The sequence below is a fragment of the Rhinatrema bivittatum genome, chromosome 6, assembly GCF_901001135.1.
Source record: "Rhinatrema bivittatum chromosome 6, aRhiBiv1.1, whole genome shotgun sequence".
In the NCBI taxonomy this organism is placed as follows: Eukaryota; Metazoa; Chordata; class Amphibia; order Gymnophiona; family Rhinatrematidae; genus Rhinatrema; species Rhinatrema bivittatum.
Window position 1 is genome coordinate 222,394,967 of NC_042620.1, and position 15,605 is coordinate 222,410,571.

The 15,605-nt window shown below is 41.0% G+C and overlaps 1 protein-coding gene across 5 annotated transcripts in view; it reads left to right on the forward strand.

Moving 5' to 3' along the window:
* The window catches only part of DACH2 (dachshund family transcription factor 2), a 912,520-nt gene that overhangs the window by 854,293 nt on the left and 42,622 nt on the right, over positions 1–15,605 (forward strand). For all 5 annotated transcript variants that reach the window (XM_029606589.1, XM_029606588.1, XM_029606590.1 and 2 more), the window contains 2 exons: positions 4,789–4,934; positions 9,488–9,635. In XM_029606589.1, the coding sequence (XP_029462449.1) occupies positions 4,789–4,934; positions 9,488–9,635 (294 nt within the window). The remainder of the gene's footprint in view (positions 1–4,788; positions 4,935–9,487; positions 9,636–15,605) is intronic.

The following is a 15,605-nucleotide window of genomic DNA, read 5'->3' on the forward strand; positions in this document are numbered from 1 at the left end:
GCAGGCACACGTGTGCACACATTCGCTGGCCCGAGCGCAGAGACACTGCCACTTTACAACATACATGCGTATATCTGCGCATGTTATAAAATAGTCTGGGCGTGTGCACATGTGTGCTGAATTTTAAGGGGGTGTGCACCTGTGCACGCAAATCCTGCTTCTGCCGCATAAGTACGGGGATTTTAAAGGGACATGCGCTGCTTCCATTGCTAGTTTTCCCAGTTTATTCCTAGTTCGTCCAGTTAAGGAATTAATCTTCCCAACCCCCCTAGTTAAATAGCCTTCCTTCCCCCTGTTCGCCTTGATTCTTAAGACCCTGCTGATCTGCCTAGGGTTTTTTGTTTTATCACTTAAACATCATCCATAGCAGAAGTAAAGTTACGCAGGAGGGACCCCGGCACGTGCCAGATTGCATGAGTAGATAGGCGCAGATTTCAGGTTGAAATCTTGGCATGCCCATGCCCCGCCCAGACCACGCCCCTGCCCTGCCCCTTTTTGGAAGCTTTTCATTTGTGTGCACAGCAAGAGATACACATATATCCAGGCGGCTTTTAAAATCCACTCGGTGCACGCCAGCCCAGCTTATTCACACATCCCGTGATTGATACACGCATCTGGCTTGTAAAATTCACCTGTTTATGTATTAAACAAAAAATATTGAATAGTCAGAGGATTATTTTAGTTTAGAAAGTATGCTGTTCCAGTAAAAAGTCACTAACAAGCCAAAAACCAGGAAAATATGAATTCAATGCAAATCAGTTTCCCAAGGAAATTTTAAGACATAATAAGTATTGAAAATTATTGACTGTATTTAGGACCATATACACCAAACTGCCTAATTATAAGGAAACAGGACTGCATACAGAAATTCAGTTCAAATTGCTATATTTTTTTATATTTTTGTAATCCAATGCAATTAAAAATAAATGAGTAACACAATCCAAACCAGACGTGGAACAACAAACATTCAAATCCCAATGGAACCAAAAGACAGAAAAATGTAGCTTCCTCCTGGAAAATGTAATTCAGTTTCAAATTGAAGAAAAACACTTAGCATAACTCTGTTGATAACACCCCGACATGGTGCCATGTTTTGTTGAAAACTGCCTCAGGGAGTATAATCCAGAGCCATTGTGGACCATAACATCAAACCAAGCCATTGTGGGCTTGGTTTGATGTTATGGTCCTCCAATTTTACTTTTCTTTAGTGTTTTTCTTCAGTTTAAGATGGAGTTATATTTTCCAGGAGGAAGCTACATTTTTCTATCTTTTGGGTCTGTTGGGATTTGAATGTTTGTTGTTCCACATCTGGTTTGATTGTGCTACTCATTTATTTTTAATTGCATTGGATTACAAAAATATTTAAAAAAAAATAGCAATTTGGACTGAATTTCTGTATGCAATCCTGTTTCATTATAATTAAGCTGCTTTTTAAATATGGTCCTACATACATATAATAATTTTCAGTATTTACTCTATCTTAACTTTCCTGGGGAAATTGTTTTGTCCAATAAAAAAGTAACATTCATTTTAGCTCTGTGATAAATATGTAGAAACAGTAATTTCTAAAAATGCAGAATACGTGACTTAATTTCAAGAACTAGTTTAAAAAGTAAAAACAGGTACTTGCCAGATTCTTATGGCCTGGATTGGCCACCTTTGGAAATAGGATGCTTGGTCTGATCCAGTATGGCATGCTCTTATGTTCTTATGATCATTCAAAACATACAAAGGCTTTTGGAAAGAGAAGAAGAGAGAGCAATATTAGTAAAAACTAAAAAAGAGGGCATGGAAAGTAGTCCGGATGGCATAGCTAGAGAGGTAAAGGGAGCCCTGAGATAGATAGGAACATTATTACATGGCCAAGCCCCTTCCCATCTTATCAGGTGCCCACTTATGTCAGTTTTTCATCTTCCCATCAGATGCGTGAGGCTCATGCTGGGAGGAAGGCATCTGTGGGGCATGAGTGGTATTTAGTTAATCACTGCTTCCCACAAGGACCTGCAGGCATTGACGGGCTTCAAGGGTTTCAGTCAACTGCAAATCCACTTTGTATTGGGCATTCTTGTTGGCATTCCCACCCTCTCACCCTGTTTATGGGAATTGTGATGGGAACTATTATGAAGGGACATTAATTGAGGAAGGGGTTGGGTTGATTTTCTTTGTTGCAGCTTAGGGTTAAAGGGATACATGACATCATTTCTTCCAGGTATTGGCCTAAAGGAAGTTCCATATTATTCCAGCCTGGGCTCTGGAGGAATCAAAGCTCTACAAGCAATACCACTCTCAGTCTTGGGGTTTTCTGGAGCTTTGCATTGCTTGGCAGAAACTTGGGTATATGTATAGCCTAGTGTTATCACAGGTGGTGGAAGCGATCTGCAAGGTCAGATCATCACTGACTGGTTGGGTAGCCAAGTTATGCAGTGAACCCTAGTTTTGATCTTGTAGCTCTAAAGTGGCATACTTCAACTAGTAGACATCAAAGTATTAGAAGATCCTAAGAAAGAGCCCTGATTGTTGATCAGGGTACATTTGATAATGGGATAGATGCCACATTATTTACAGGACACAATATTTTTATAAAACTAGAAAAACTAAAATTGGACAAAGCCACGTGACTGGAAGGATATGTCCTAGGATAATAAGAGATATAAGAGAGGTTCTAGCAAGCCCACTGAAGGACCTGTTCAATAGATCATTGGAGACAGGAGTGATTTCAAGAGACTAGAGATGGACGGCTATTGTTCCAGTTTACACAAGTGGTAATAGAGAGGAGGTTGGAAATTACAGACTGATTAGTCTGACTTTGTTGGTGCAAAATTAATGAAGACTTTTAAGGAAAGGATAGTAACACATCTTGAATTCAGTGGGTTTCGGGATCTGAGACAGCATGGTTTTACCAGAGAGAGATCTTGTCAGACATATCTGTTCAAATTCCTTGCATGAAGTTCCTGGCCATGCCAAAATACAGTTTTGCTGCAGATGCTAATGACTTCAGAGCTCATTAGCATCCCTAACAAACGTTTATGCAAACAGGTCTATAACCCATGATAAACACCATGGATTAGTACATTGGCCTCTGTTGGTACATTGCATGCATTTTGACCATTCAGGCGACTTGACCAATACATTTTTACAGCACAGTATATTTATCATGGGGAATAAGACTACCAATTTTGTTTAAAATGCTTATATTCCATTTGTTTAACAAAGTCATTCCAAGTGGATTACATACATATGACATTACCTGTAATATAAAACATAAAGGGGCGGATTTTAAAAGGCCCGCGCGCGTAAATTTTGCATAGGCCGCCGGCGCGCGTAAAGCCCCGGGACGCATGTAAGTTCCGGGGCTTTCGAAAAGGGGAGGGAGGGGGCGTTTCCGGGGGCGTTTCGGGGGCGTGCCCGGCGGCGTGGTCGAGGCCTCAGGACCAGCCCCCGGGACCGGAGAACGGAGTGGGCCTGCCGGCCGACGCGCGCAAAGTTAGGGGGGGGGGTTTAGATAGGGCCGGGGGAGTGGGTTAGGTAGGGGAAGGGAGGGGAAGGTGGGGGGAGGGCGAAGAAAAGTTCCCTCCGAGGCCGCTCCGAAATCGGAGCAGCCTCGGAGGGAACAGGCAGGCCACGCTGGGCTCGGCGCATGCAGGTTGCACAAATGTGCACCCCCTTGCGCGCGCCGACCCCAGATTTTATAAGATACGTGCGGCTACGCGCGTATCTTATAAAATCCAGCGTACTTTTGTTCGCCCCTGGTGCGCGAACAAAAGTACGCGATCGCGCAAGTATTTAAAATCTGCCCCAGAATGCATATTAAAACATAATCAGTATACAAAATATTTAAAAGCATCTTCCTGAACAACTTAACATCCTGAACTTGCTTTAAAGCATCCAGAAGCACTTTCCACAGTGTTGGTCCAATTACTTGCTGATAAGGCTCATTGATGGGTTGGTGTAAATGGGCTTAACTTAATATTGGGAACTTCCACTGGTTGTCGACTGGTGGACCTTAATGCACACACTTAAAGAGCTCTGACAAATGTTGTGGAGCATCGTCATGAATGAATTTGTTTACGAGCATGATGATTTTAAATCTGATACGATGGGTTACAATTACAAGTTCTTCCCCCTAATCATGTAATTGTCATTGCTTACTGCAGAAATACTGTAAGTCAGATGCAAGAAAAACTAGTTAACAAGAATGTAATATATGTAGAATAGAGTCCTATATGGGCAATAGTGACAAGCCTAGATGACAAATGTGCCACAGTATAGTGAAGACACAATTTTGGTCCTTGAAAAACAAAAAAAATTTTCCTCGTTGATGTAACCTTTGATTATAGTAGATCAATTGGACTTTCAAGCTGTGAGGGTCTGAGTTACAATGTGGTATGGTCTAAACAAGGTATTTCAAAACTAGTACTCAATCAAAGAGTCTTGCTGCTTTTCTGTTAGTTGAAGCAAAGTAAACAATTTATAATGAAAATAACACATTCTGGTATGGATTACTGTCACTAAAACTGAGTTGATTTTACCATTATGTGAATACACTTAATTCAAAATGAAGATTCTAGAATTTGTTATCAGAAGCAATTGAGTAACATCTGCTCATAGTTCCTTGGTGCTCATTTTAACATCCAGCTGTTAAATACTGAAGTGTAATGCTTCAGCAGCATGTAGCTACTCATATGCTGAACCTTACCAACAAAAGATAATTATCCTATCCTTAACCTACAATAGGAAGCTGTTGGAGATAATAAAATAACTATGCTGTTTTCTCACTTATCTTTACAGAAGAGATACAAATTGCCATTCCAGTAATGAAACCAACCTTAGATAAAGTTCAACTGGCTGGACAATCCTTGCCACCTGGATTCCCAGCACCCTTTTTGTTTGCTGATGGGCTTTCATCAGTAGAAACTCTTCTAACCAACATTCAGGTAATTTTTCCTTTTGTTATTAGACAGACATTCATTAATGAGCAATTTTCAAACTGCATTTTGGGACAAAGTTGATGGGCCCATTTACCCACGTACTTTGCCCCAGGTTCCAAAGCAAAAGTATAAACTTGCCATGAGTACAGAGTTCCCATGGACAGGACTGGTGCATCCCAATAAGCAAACTAGGCGGTCCCCTAGAGCGCCAGCCATTAGGGAGTGGCAAAGAACAGCTTGCGGCCTAGAGAAGCAGCGACTCAGCGGGCCACAAGCAGCGTCCATCCTGCTTGTGGTCAAGAGAAGCAGAGTCTCAGCGGGCCATGAGTGGTGCCTCTGTTTGTGTGTGTGAGTGAGAGGGATTGTCTGTGTACGAGAGAGCAATGGTGTTAGTGAGAGAAAGGGAGGGAGCCTGTGTAAGGGTGCATGTGTGAATGAGTCAAGGAACCTAAGTGTGTGTAAGAGAGGGGACCTATCTGAGTGAATGAGGTCAGGGTCTGGACGGGAGGGGAGGGGAGGGGGGGACAGGCAAAAGGCAGAAGGTTCGCCTAGGGCACATACTACCCTTGCACCAGCCCTGCTCATGGACTATTGCACTGACTTTTTCTGTGAGTAATTTTTTCCATGGAAAATAATGCAGAAGGATTGGCACATTGAATATAGACATGTTTTATTCCCTTCTGCGACCTAAACAATGTGTAGTTTTAGCCACACCATGGAAGGACATTTTTAGACTGCCAAGTTATGCATGGGAAAATCAGCTTGTATGTGAATCCCATCGTATGTTCTATGTACCAGAAATTCAAACACGTGATCAGAAAATACAACAGCGTGTCAAAAAGTATCTTGGCATTTATGACAAAACCAGTGAAACAAATTAGCCCATATAACAGGTTCTTTCTTACAGGTTCTGTCCAGTAGTAAGTAATCATGAATGCATTCTCCTAAAGCCTTAGAACCCAATTCCCCAATCCCTCCAGGCAGTTCTGTGCTTATGTGCTCAGAACATACCATGTATAGCTTGATCTTTACTGCTGTATGGACTTCATTGTGAAATAAAGTTGACTAGTGTACATATTCCCCTAATATATTTTTACATTTTATTCTAGTTCCCATATGAATGTAAAATCATATTTTCATCTTAAAATGATAATAAAATTACATGGCCAAGCCTTCATTTCTAATTTAATAGTAAAACACATTCTTGCAGTGTTATTTTCCTGCACATGCATTCATATATTCCAGCTTTATTATCAAAATTGTAACCTATTAGGCCTTCTTTGATAGCTAAGAATTCTGCTCTACAATTTTATTTTTATTTACAAAATTAAGTTTAAATTAAAATCTGTGGATTGAAATCAATTGAAAAAATCATATCCCTTTGAAAGATTTGATATAAAATGTATAAAACTGGTTGCTTGTATGTAGTCTCAAGATGGTGATGCAGGGATACTCTACTTAACTGCAGTTTTATATCATGAAAATTTGTAACTAAATCTCCTCACAAGGGTAAAATTAGTGTGCTGAAACACATCCTTGTTAGTAGGACACAAAAAAGTAAGTAACACAATTATATAAAATCAAATATTTTAATTGAATATGATTACTGATGTTTCAATCTTGTAATCGTTGTTTTCCTATTAATTTGTTATTTACTTGGTATCATTATCTTAATAATGGAGTTACCATACCAGTTCAAGAGCAACTAAACTTTTTTATTTAAGTAGTACCTAACAGCATGTTAGGTTTTGGTTTCTTTTCATTATCAAAAGCAGGTCATCAAATCCCAAAATGGGAGGAGTTGAAAAATGAGAACTGAATGAACATGCCTTTCTGTTGTTCATGGAGACGGGAGATGAAAGAATAACATGGGCATTAGCAGTGTGTATGTGTCTATTACGCTCCCCCATTCTCTTTTAACCACTGTCTCACCCTTCTTTCACCCTCTCTCTTGAAACCTACCACTGGAGGCAGGAATAAGTGAAAGCATCACATTGCAGTTTTGTTATTTACATAATTTATTTGCATATTGTTATGCCCCCAATTCCAATTTACAATATCACATCCACAAAATCAATTCCAATATAAATTAAACTCAAAACATGTAAAGAATAACCAGAAAAATATAAAACACTTAACAATAAAAACAAAGTCTAATTTATAATAAATTAAAACTAATTAAATGCTTGCTTAAAAAGCAACTTTTTCCTAAAGCTGAAATATTCAGCATAATCTCTACGTTCACCAGGTAAGGTGCTCCACAGTAGAAGACCCACTATGGAAAAGTTCTGGTTCTAGTTTCCTGTAAGCAATATACATGAAATGAAGGACCTGCCAGCAGCTTTTGTCCAGAAGAACGCAAGGTCTGTGGTGGAATGTAAAGGAATAGCATATGAGACAAAAAATGTGTTTCCCCATGGCACACTATTATAGGGATGATCGTCAGTATCTTAAACTGTTTGACAAGGAGCCAAGTAATGTTAAGTATACATCATACAGTCAATTAATAAACAAATTTACATAGGCTAATTGGACCCTTTTCCCACTGCTGATTCAGCCTGTCATTTCAAATGTGTGTTCACTAGTCTTTGTCTCCTACTGTACAAATTTGACTGCAGTCGACCTGCTATTGCTATGCAGTAGGATCTGGTAGCCCTTAAAACAATACCACTAGTTCATATGCAGTTTACTTAGACTTGTTTTCTTTTTCTAGCCGCTCGGCTGCACTGCCATTACTGGCACAACACAAGGCAGAGAGTGCCTGTAGGTGACTAGCTCAGTCATAGGGGTGATACTCTTCTGGATGGGCCATCTGGTCCTTTTCTGTTGTCATTATTAGTATGTATGCTACTATGAAGTTTAAACTCTGCAGGGACAGTGAGTCCCTCAAGACTACAGGACCTTGTGTGGTTCAGACTTCATATGAAGCTAGCAGAGGAAATGGCAGATGCAGATAAGAAGTGCTGCTCTCGTCCTGCTGGAAGGAGGGCAGTAAGAAGGTGGGAGAGGATCATGTGCTACTCATGGGAAATGGAGGTGGTAGAATCAAACAGGGTGGGTAGGGAGTGCAAGCAACCCTTGATTCAGCCCTACCAAAGGGGATGCCGCTGCATATAGCTCAGTCTTACCCAGCACACACTGTGACCAGGAAGTGGAAGATTGGTTGGGCATTCTATCAGCCAGCTTGCACCTTGAGCATGTTTGATTCACTCCCTTCTAAGCAGCAGGAGCATTTACAGAAATGTTGTAGATTTCCAAATTGCCTGTGATTTATTAGTTGCTGATCAAATTCAGAAATGTTATTTGAAAATCAGAAGTAAAAATCTGACAGCAATTTGTTCACATGTGGAAATGCTGTAGATTCAGTGATGGCATATGTGTTATTAGTTCTTCAAATCCTTGCAAGGTTCTATATTGTAGAGTTTTTTAAATGCTTTGTTAGTTTTACAAAGGCAGTGAAATAAAGTCATGCTTAACTAAGAATGATCTCTTACTATCTACCACTCATGAAATATTTTAATAATTGTAGAACTGGAATGAATCACTTTTTATTTTAGATGTTTATCGCCGAGTAGCATTAATTGACCTCCCCTGTCTCCCCATAACCCACAGAATTCAATACAAAGCCCTAATCCTCATGCACAAATCCATCAACAATGAAAAGACAGACTGGCTAAAAGACACCCTTCACCCATACAACTCACAAAGAAACCTTCGATCCAAAAACACCGGACTACTTTCTATCCCCTCCAACAAACAGGCCCACCTCACCTCAACACGAGAACGCGCAATCTCAATAGCAGTCCCCACACTGTGAAATAAACTACCTTCAGAACTCAGAACTGAGCCCTCAACCCAGATCTTCAAGAAATCACTAAAAACCTGGCTATTCCAGAAAGCCTTCCAGCCAACAAGTTAACCCTGCGATTCTGTAAAACAACCAGAAAACCAACACCACCCATAATTCACTAAGGGAACTTCCTATTAAGAAAGACTACAATAAATCTCACCCCCGACTTCTGATTGATCTAAACAAGTCCCCATCCCCCCAGAATATCTGTATACCTCAAACTTAGAGCTCACAAACACCTCAATGATCTAACGCAGATACGTTGCCATATTATATTCCAAACGAATTTTCAAATTGTTTATTAATGTTATTCTGTTATATGATCTAACACAGTTGCGTTGCTATATAGTATTCCAAACGAATCTCCAAACTGTTTATTAATGTTATTCAGTTATACTGTTACGATAATAGGACACTGTTGCTGTTACGATGTAAAGATAATACGACCTGTTGTCCATGAGTTACCATGTAAACCGATGTGATATTCCTTATTGAATGTTGGTATAGAAAAACAAATAAATAAATAAATGGAGTCAGCACTAGCAGTCCAGTGTTCTGCAAGTGAAATAGGAAATTATTTAAACAATATATTTTTCAGCAAACGCTTGGGGTAGTTTTCATACACTAGAACAGCACGATAGATAAAAATGTTCAAAATATGATCAATGGTTATACGGTAATTTTAGAATGAGCTGTTCTTTTTGCACAGGGCCTACTAAAAGTAGCAGTGGACAATGCCAGAGTCCAGGAAAAACAGATACAGCAGGAAAAGAAAGAATTAAAAATGGAACTGTGCAGAGAGAGAGAACTGAGAGAAAATCTGGAAAGGCAACTTACAGCTGAGTTACAAAGCAGAGGTAAGTCTGAGCAGAAAAAAAAGAAAAAAGTTCATGGCATATCCACTAGAGAACTCAGATTCAATACACATTAGGTTTGAGCCTTGAGAGCTCTGGACAGTTGTATTCTGGTGTTAACTGATAGGCAAGCACAGATAAATGCATTGCTCCATATGAGATTTTTATGGTTATTTCACATTATCTTCCCTTTTCTGTGTATTAATTTGCAACCCTGGTTTTTGTAGATTGTGTTTTGGTTGTGTTTCTTGATCAGATCATCTGTAGGGGACATATTAACTGATAGCTTTGTAAACAGTTTCTGTGTTCCCAACACAGGCACAATTCTCTAGTGACCAAGACTACATATACCAAGATTCATTTATTTGGTATGCTTTCTGAACTCCCATCATAAAGCATTTTCATAATCCTGTATACCATGTTTAGGTACAAAAATGTCTTACAAACATCAGAATATATCCCAAGGATCAGCATTTCAATGGAGGACTGGAAAACATTATCTTCGAGTTCCTGGAGTCATCAGGTCATCTTCCCAGATTATCTGTGAATTTGACCATATCCACAAAGTAGGGAAGGTGTTCATGAAAGCAGCAATACTTATGATATACTACTCAAAATAGCAGCTTGAATGATTCTTTAGCTTATTTTTTCTTTCTTTGATCATCTTATTACTAGCACTCTTTTCTTTTCCATATTTCATTTCTTGCATGTTAATATTCATTGTCAAATATACTAAAGGTGTCTCCAAAATTAGGCCAATTTTCAAAGGGTTTAGGACCCTAAATCTGGGAGTTCTGCTCCTAATTTGGTCCTTTTGAAAATGTAATAGGTCTGAGTTCCAAAATTTGGGATCCTGGTTTCCCTAAGCACCTAAATTTTGCCTCCTAAAAATGGGTGGCAACGGAGGGCAGATACAGAAAGAAAGTTAGGAGCTTGTCAGCACTAAGTAGTTAACTTAGGAACATAATACTATCTGGTCTAAATTTAGAAGATTTAGGTACCTACATTTATGTGAATTTTCAGCTGAAAAATTCGGGCCCTACCTTAGAATCCTAAATTTAGGAGTTCAGCTTTTTTGGAATATCGACTTCTTTGTGTCTATGTGAAAACTCAGTATTTAATACATCTGACTTTTAAAGCAAAATAAAGGTGTCTTTTTATTATGCACCGTTCTTTAATAATATCCCTCCCTAACCTTAATTTGTAGTTGCTTATACCTTATTCATAGTTAAGATATGTCAAATTAATGAGCACTGTAGGACTACTGATTTACTTATGACCAAATATGCTAAAGAGATTTTGTGGCTATAGTTCCCTAATGGTGAGGGTGTCTTATTAGGAGGAGCTATCAAACACTTCAGATACACATTTCATTTCAGGAATGAAATACATAACAGAAAGGAATAATACAATTTTTTATTTTTTTTTTGGCCCAGCAGTTTTTTTCATGCTTCTTTGGACTTCCAGGACAGTTGTTAGGGCTGGAAAATGGTATCATAAGCCATCATTTGGAACTACTTGTGGATTCATCCCACCTCCCCCCATTTTATTTTCTGTTCTCTCCCAATTTACTTAAACCAATGATTGCAGTGACAGTTCTTGACCGAGAGCTATGCACCAGCAAACACTGCCCAAAATCCAGCCACTAGGTGTTGCCATTGCACAATGATTATGACTCCCCCTCCCCCCAGACATGAGGGACTGATGTAATAGTGTTGTGCTTGACTTAGTACACAGTTTAACCCACAGTTCTGCACACATTTTCTGTATGCAAACATTACTGTTGTTGCGGCAAGGAGTTTTGTGCACACCAATGTGTGTACAGGTTAGTGCCCTCTCTTGCAAATCCCATGCTAATGATAGCATTAGCTATTACCTCCCAGTACAGAGAAGTGCACTGGCTTAACTCATGTTTTCTTGGTGCTGGAAACTTAACTCCTAGTTAGAGGTGGAGTAAGGTTTCCCAAACTAATGTTAGATTATGGACAGAAGCTGGACTTCTGTAGTTAGGATTTATGCAGAGGATCTGGCTTTCAGGTTACTACAGTACCTAGAAGCCTATGCTTAGCCTCCAGAACCTCTCTTCTGCACCTTCCTATATAATTGGTACACACATGTGCACAGCCTGCTTTGCCCCAGAGCTCTCTAAATTCCTATTTACTTGATGCATAAAGTTCATTCACATCAGAAAGGCAAGTTACCAAATGATCCTCTTGTCTACCAGCCACACAGTTATCTAGTAACTTAACATTATTCCATTGTACCAACTGGGTTTTCAGCAAATTATACATAAAATTTGAAATCCATCTAAGTCTCACCAGGTTTCTTACTCAAGAGTTCTTACTGCCATACATAAAGATATTAAGAATTAAATTATAATAAATGCCCAGAATTTCTAGACTGGTTGATAATAGATTTTCCTTTTATATGTTCAAGAACTATTTGATTAAATTTGAAAACATCATTAAATTGCATTAAGAATGAATTCCTGTACTACAGTCTTTGATCATACGGAGAGTAATATGCAATATATCATCTGCAATTTGTTGAAGTGCATCAAATGAACATAATTTACATTTTAAATATGCAATTTATTTTGGTTGCAAGTTCTTTTTATATTTATCTGCTACAATGGAAATATGTATATTCAGTTTTTTTGGCAGGGCCAGCCAAGCTGGGTCCATGGCTGCCTGGAATACCATGGACTAAAACTTATATTTCCTTCTGACATGTCTGCAGGTGGGAAGGGGTGGGGGGTTAATCTGATGAGGAAGGAGTCACATGGCAGCAACAGATCTATGTGGTTTGATCTATGTAGCAAGAAAATCCCTGCCACTGGTTGGTAGGGTGTCATATGGGCTGATGAAACAGGGAAAGGCCAGGCAAGGGAATGAGATGTTCTCACTCCTTTTGTTCCTGAAGTGGTTGACATTTCTCCCACTGACCTTCTTTGTGCTATATGTGCATAATGGCACTTTCTTAATTTGCTAAATGTCCTAGATTTTTAAATAGGTGGTAGAGTACCCAAGTCATTTCTTGTTAGTGTAGCAGTGATCTGATGTGCCCAGCTGATGGAGAGCACAATGCTACAAGACCCTGGGAAGCCTTTGGTGTAATTGAGTGCATCTCCAGAAAGTGGCCTTACTGGGATATGGCAGTCTCCAGACAGTGGCTTCAGTTGGTTCACCAATGCTAAACGGCCAGGGTGGCCTTATTGGTTACCCACCTAGCTGGGATATCGTTGATGGGTTACCTAGGTATTGGGTAGGGGGAGAGGGCTTGATTGATGCAAGTGAGATCATATGTCTGTATTAATAATAATAAACCTGTGACCCTTGAGTTCCAAGTTTTGTATCTATATTTTATAGTGAAGCCAGAATTATGGGAAAGATTTGTGAGGAGTCGGGTGGAGAAAGGATGAACAGCCCAGGGTGCTCATGTTATAAGAAAAGTACTGTAGTTGATTAATGCTTTTGTAAACATTTAGCATGGTTAAATTGCTTTTGATTATATTACATGGCATAATTAGTAAACAGGGTTTTTAAAAAAGATGTCTTTCAGCATATCCAGAATGCTATGTAAGAAAATATTCTTCATTTTGATATTAAAAATATTTTACTATGCTGTTCTCTTCTGTTAATCTATGATGGCCCCCATAGCAGGGCTTTCCAAAGTTCTCCTGGGGACCCCACAGGTTTTCAAGATATCTATGAGGAATATCCATGAGATACATTTATTTCTCCAAGGATAAGCAGGATGGCAGTCTTCACCCATGGGTGACATCATTGGATGGAGCCTGGTACGGAATGTCATTGTATCCATGTGGGGTCCCCTCAGCTTCTTTTTTTCTGCAGAGCTTCATGGTCACAGATAATTGAATCTTTTTCGCATTTTTTTTCACTGTCCAGCAAGTTTCTGTCATCGATACAGGGTCCCTTGGCCTTTATTCCCTTAGTAGTCTTAGCCAGGTTTTGCGGCATTTCAGTAAATTTTCTTTCACTGATGTCCCCAGAATGGCAGTGCCCTCGATGCCTACCAGTCACTGTTAGTCGCTACCATTGAGTTCAATTTGTTGTCCCTTTTATTTTCTGCCAACATGTCCATGTCTGGTTTTAAGTCGTGCCCCTTTTGCTGAAGGACTATATCAATCAGGGATGTTCATGAACGATGTATCCTCTGCCTGGTATCGCATGATGTCTGGGATCGCAGCTAGTGTGCCAAGTTGACCCCTAAAGGACGTAAGATTCAACTCGAGAAGATGAAGTAACTATTCGGGTCGGAGAAGGCTGGACCATTGATGTTGGCATTGGAGGTATCAGCATCATGGAGCCATACCAATGGACACCAAGGCATCTACATTGGGGGAGCCATCAGTTCCGTCGATGCCCATATCTGTCAAGGATGCCAGACCATCGTCTGCCTCCCTCAGGTCAAAGACATCAGGTTCTTCTTCTTCAGCCTTGGCACCGAGGAAGGACTGATCCAAGCATTGGGGGAAGCCAAAGAGGCATTGGCATCAGTCCCTGTCAATGCACAATGCTGGGCGAGGGGATCCACCAGCTTCAGCTGCAGTCAGGGGCGGACTGGCCTATCGGGGGATCGGGCATCCCCCGGTGGGCTGGTCGCTCCAGTCACGTGGTCTGCCATGCGTGGCCGTGATGGAGCCGCGCTTGGCAGACCACGTGATGTGTCCTGGGCCGGCCTGGGCGGCAAATACCCGGGCCAGTCCGACATCGTGAATCCACCGCTGGCTGCAGTACCTCCAAAGTATCCCTGTGGCAAGGACCACCAGTCCTCCAGTGATGCCAGGGGTTTGCGACTGTCTCCACCAGCTCTGATGCCCACCACCGACCCTCCTCTTGGTTCTGAACCAGATGTGGTCGCACCTCCTGGATTGCAGTCAGTATTGGCATTGGTGACCTTTGAGGAGGAGTTAGAGAGGCACACACAGATGGCCATGGAGAAGGCAATGCGGAGTCTAGGTGTTGTGGGTGTTGCATTCGTGCCTGCTTTTGCCCTCGCTCCACCCTCTCTACCTCTGAGGCGATTCCCTTCGGGTCTAATGGACAGTTGCTGCCGCGGCTTCTCCTCACCGTTCTTCCCGGTGTCCCCGGGCTGACCTGATGCTGCGGATCCGCCATGTTCATGATGACGTAGGGTGCGTGTGCGCGCTCTGACGTTTGTACCAGCAAGGGCGTTAACCTCAGGGACGTCCCCCCATAGTGACGTCAACCGCTTCCAACATAAAAGGTCTTTACTTACGCTTACGAATCGAGTTAGCAAGGGATTGATTGCGGGGATTATCTCGACCCACTTCATTCACCGCTGCTCCGCCTCTTCGAACTTACCAGGGGTACCCGCTCCTCGGGGGCCCCGCTCTCTCTTCTTGTTTTCAGATTGCTAAGACGGGATCCGGTACTTGCTCCTCGAGGGCCTATGTCCCTGAACGCTCAGAAGACTCCCTTTTGCCTGGAAGCAATCGCAGACGTGAACATTGTGAGTTTCTATTCCAGTTGCATATAGGAACCGGTACTCGCTCCTTGAGGGCCCATGTTCCTAAAACCCTCCGAAGACTCTCTTCTATTTTAGAAGCTATTTCATATACAGATATTGTGAGTTCTTATTTCAGTTTGCATATAGGAACCAGTACTTGCCTAGAGGCTCCTGTTCCTGAATATACTAACTATTCTCTATTGCCTAAGAAACCATTACAGAGATAGATAACTGTGAGTTACCATCGTTCTCTCAGAGCTGTCCCTGGAACCAGGTACTCGCTCCTCGAGGGCCTAACTCTCTCCAGCTACTGAGCCTTCTTATTAATCTATGTAAGTGTATCATCTACTTCTGGTTATGTGTCCAGCATACCATGTCTACTCACTATCTATGAATCTCTCTCTACAGCTCAACAAACCCGGAGTTAGAAGTTCCAGGATCTGAAGGACTTCAGCCCTGCCGGGCACATCAGCTCACTGC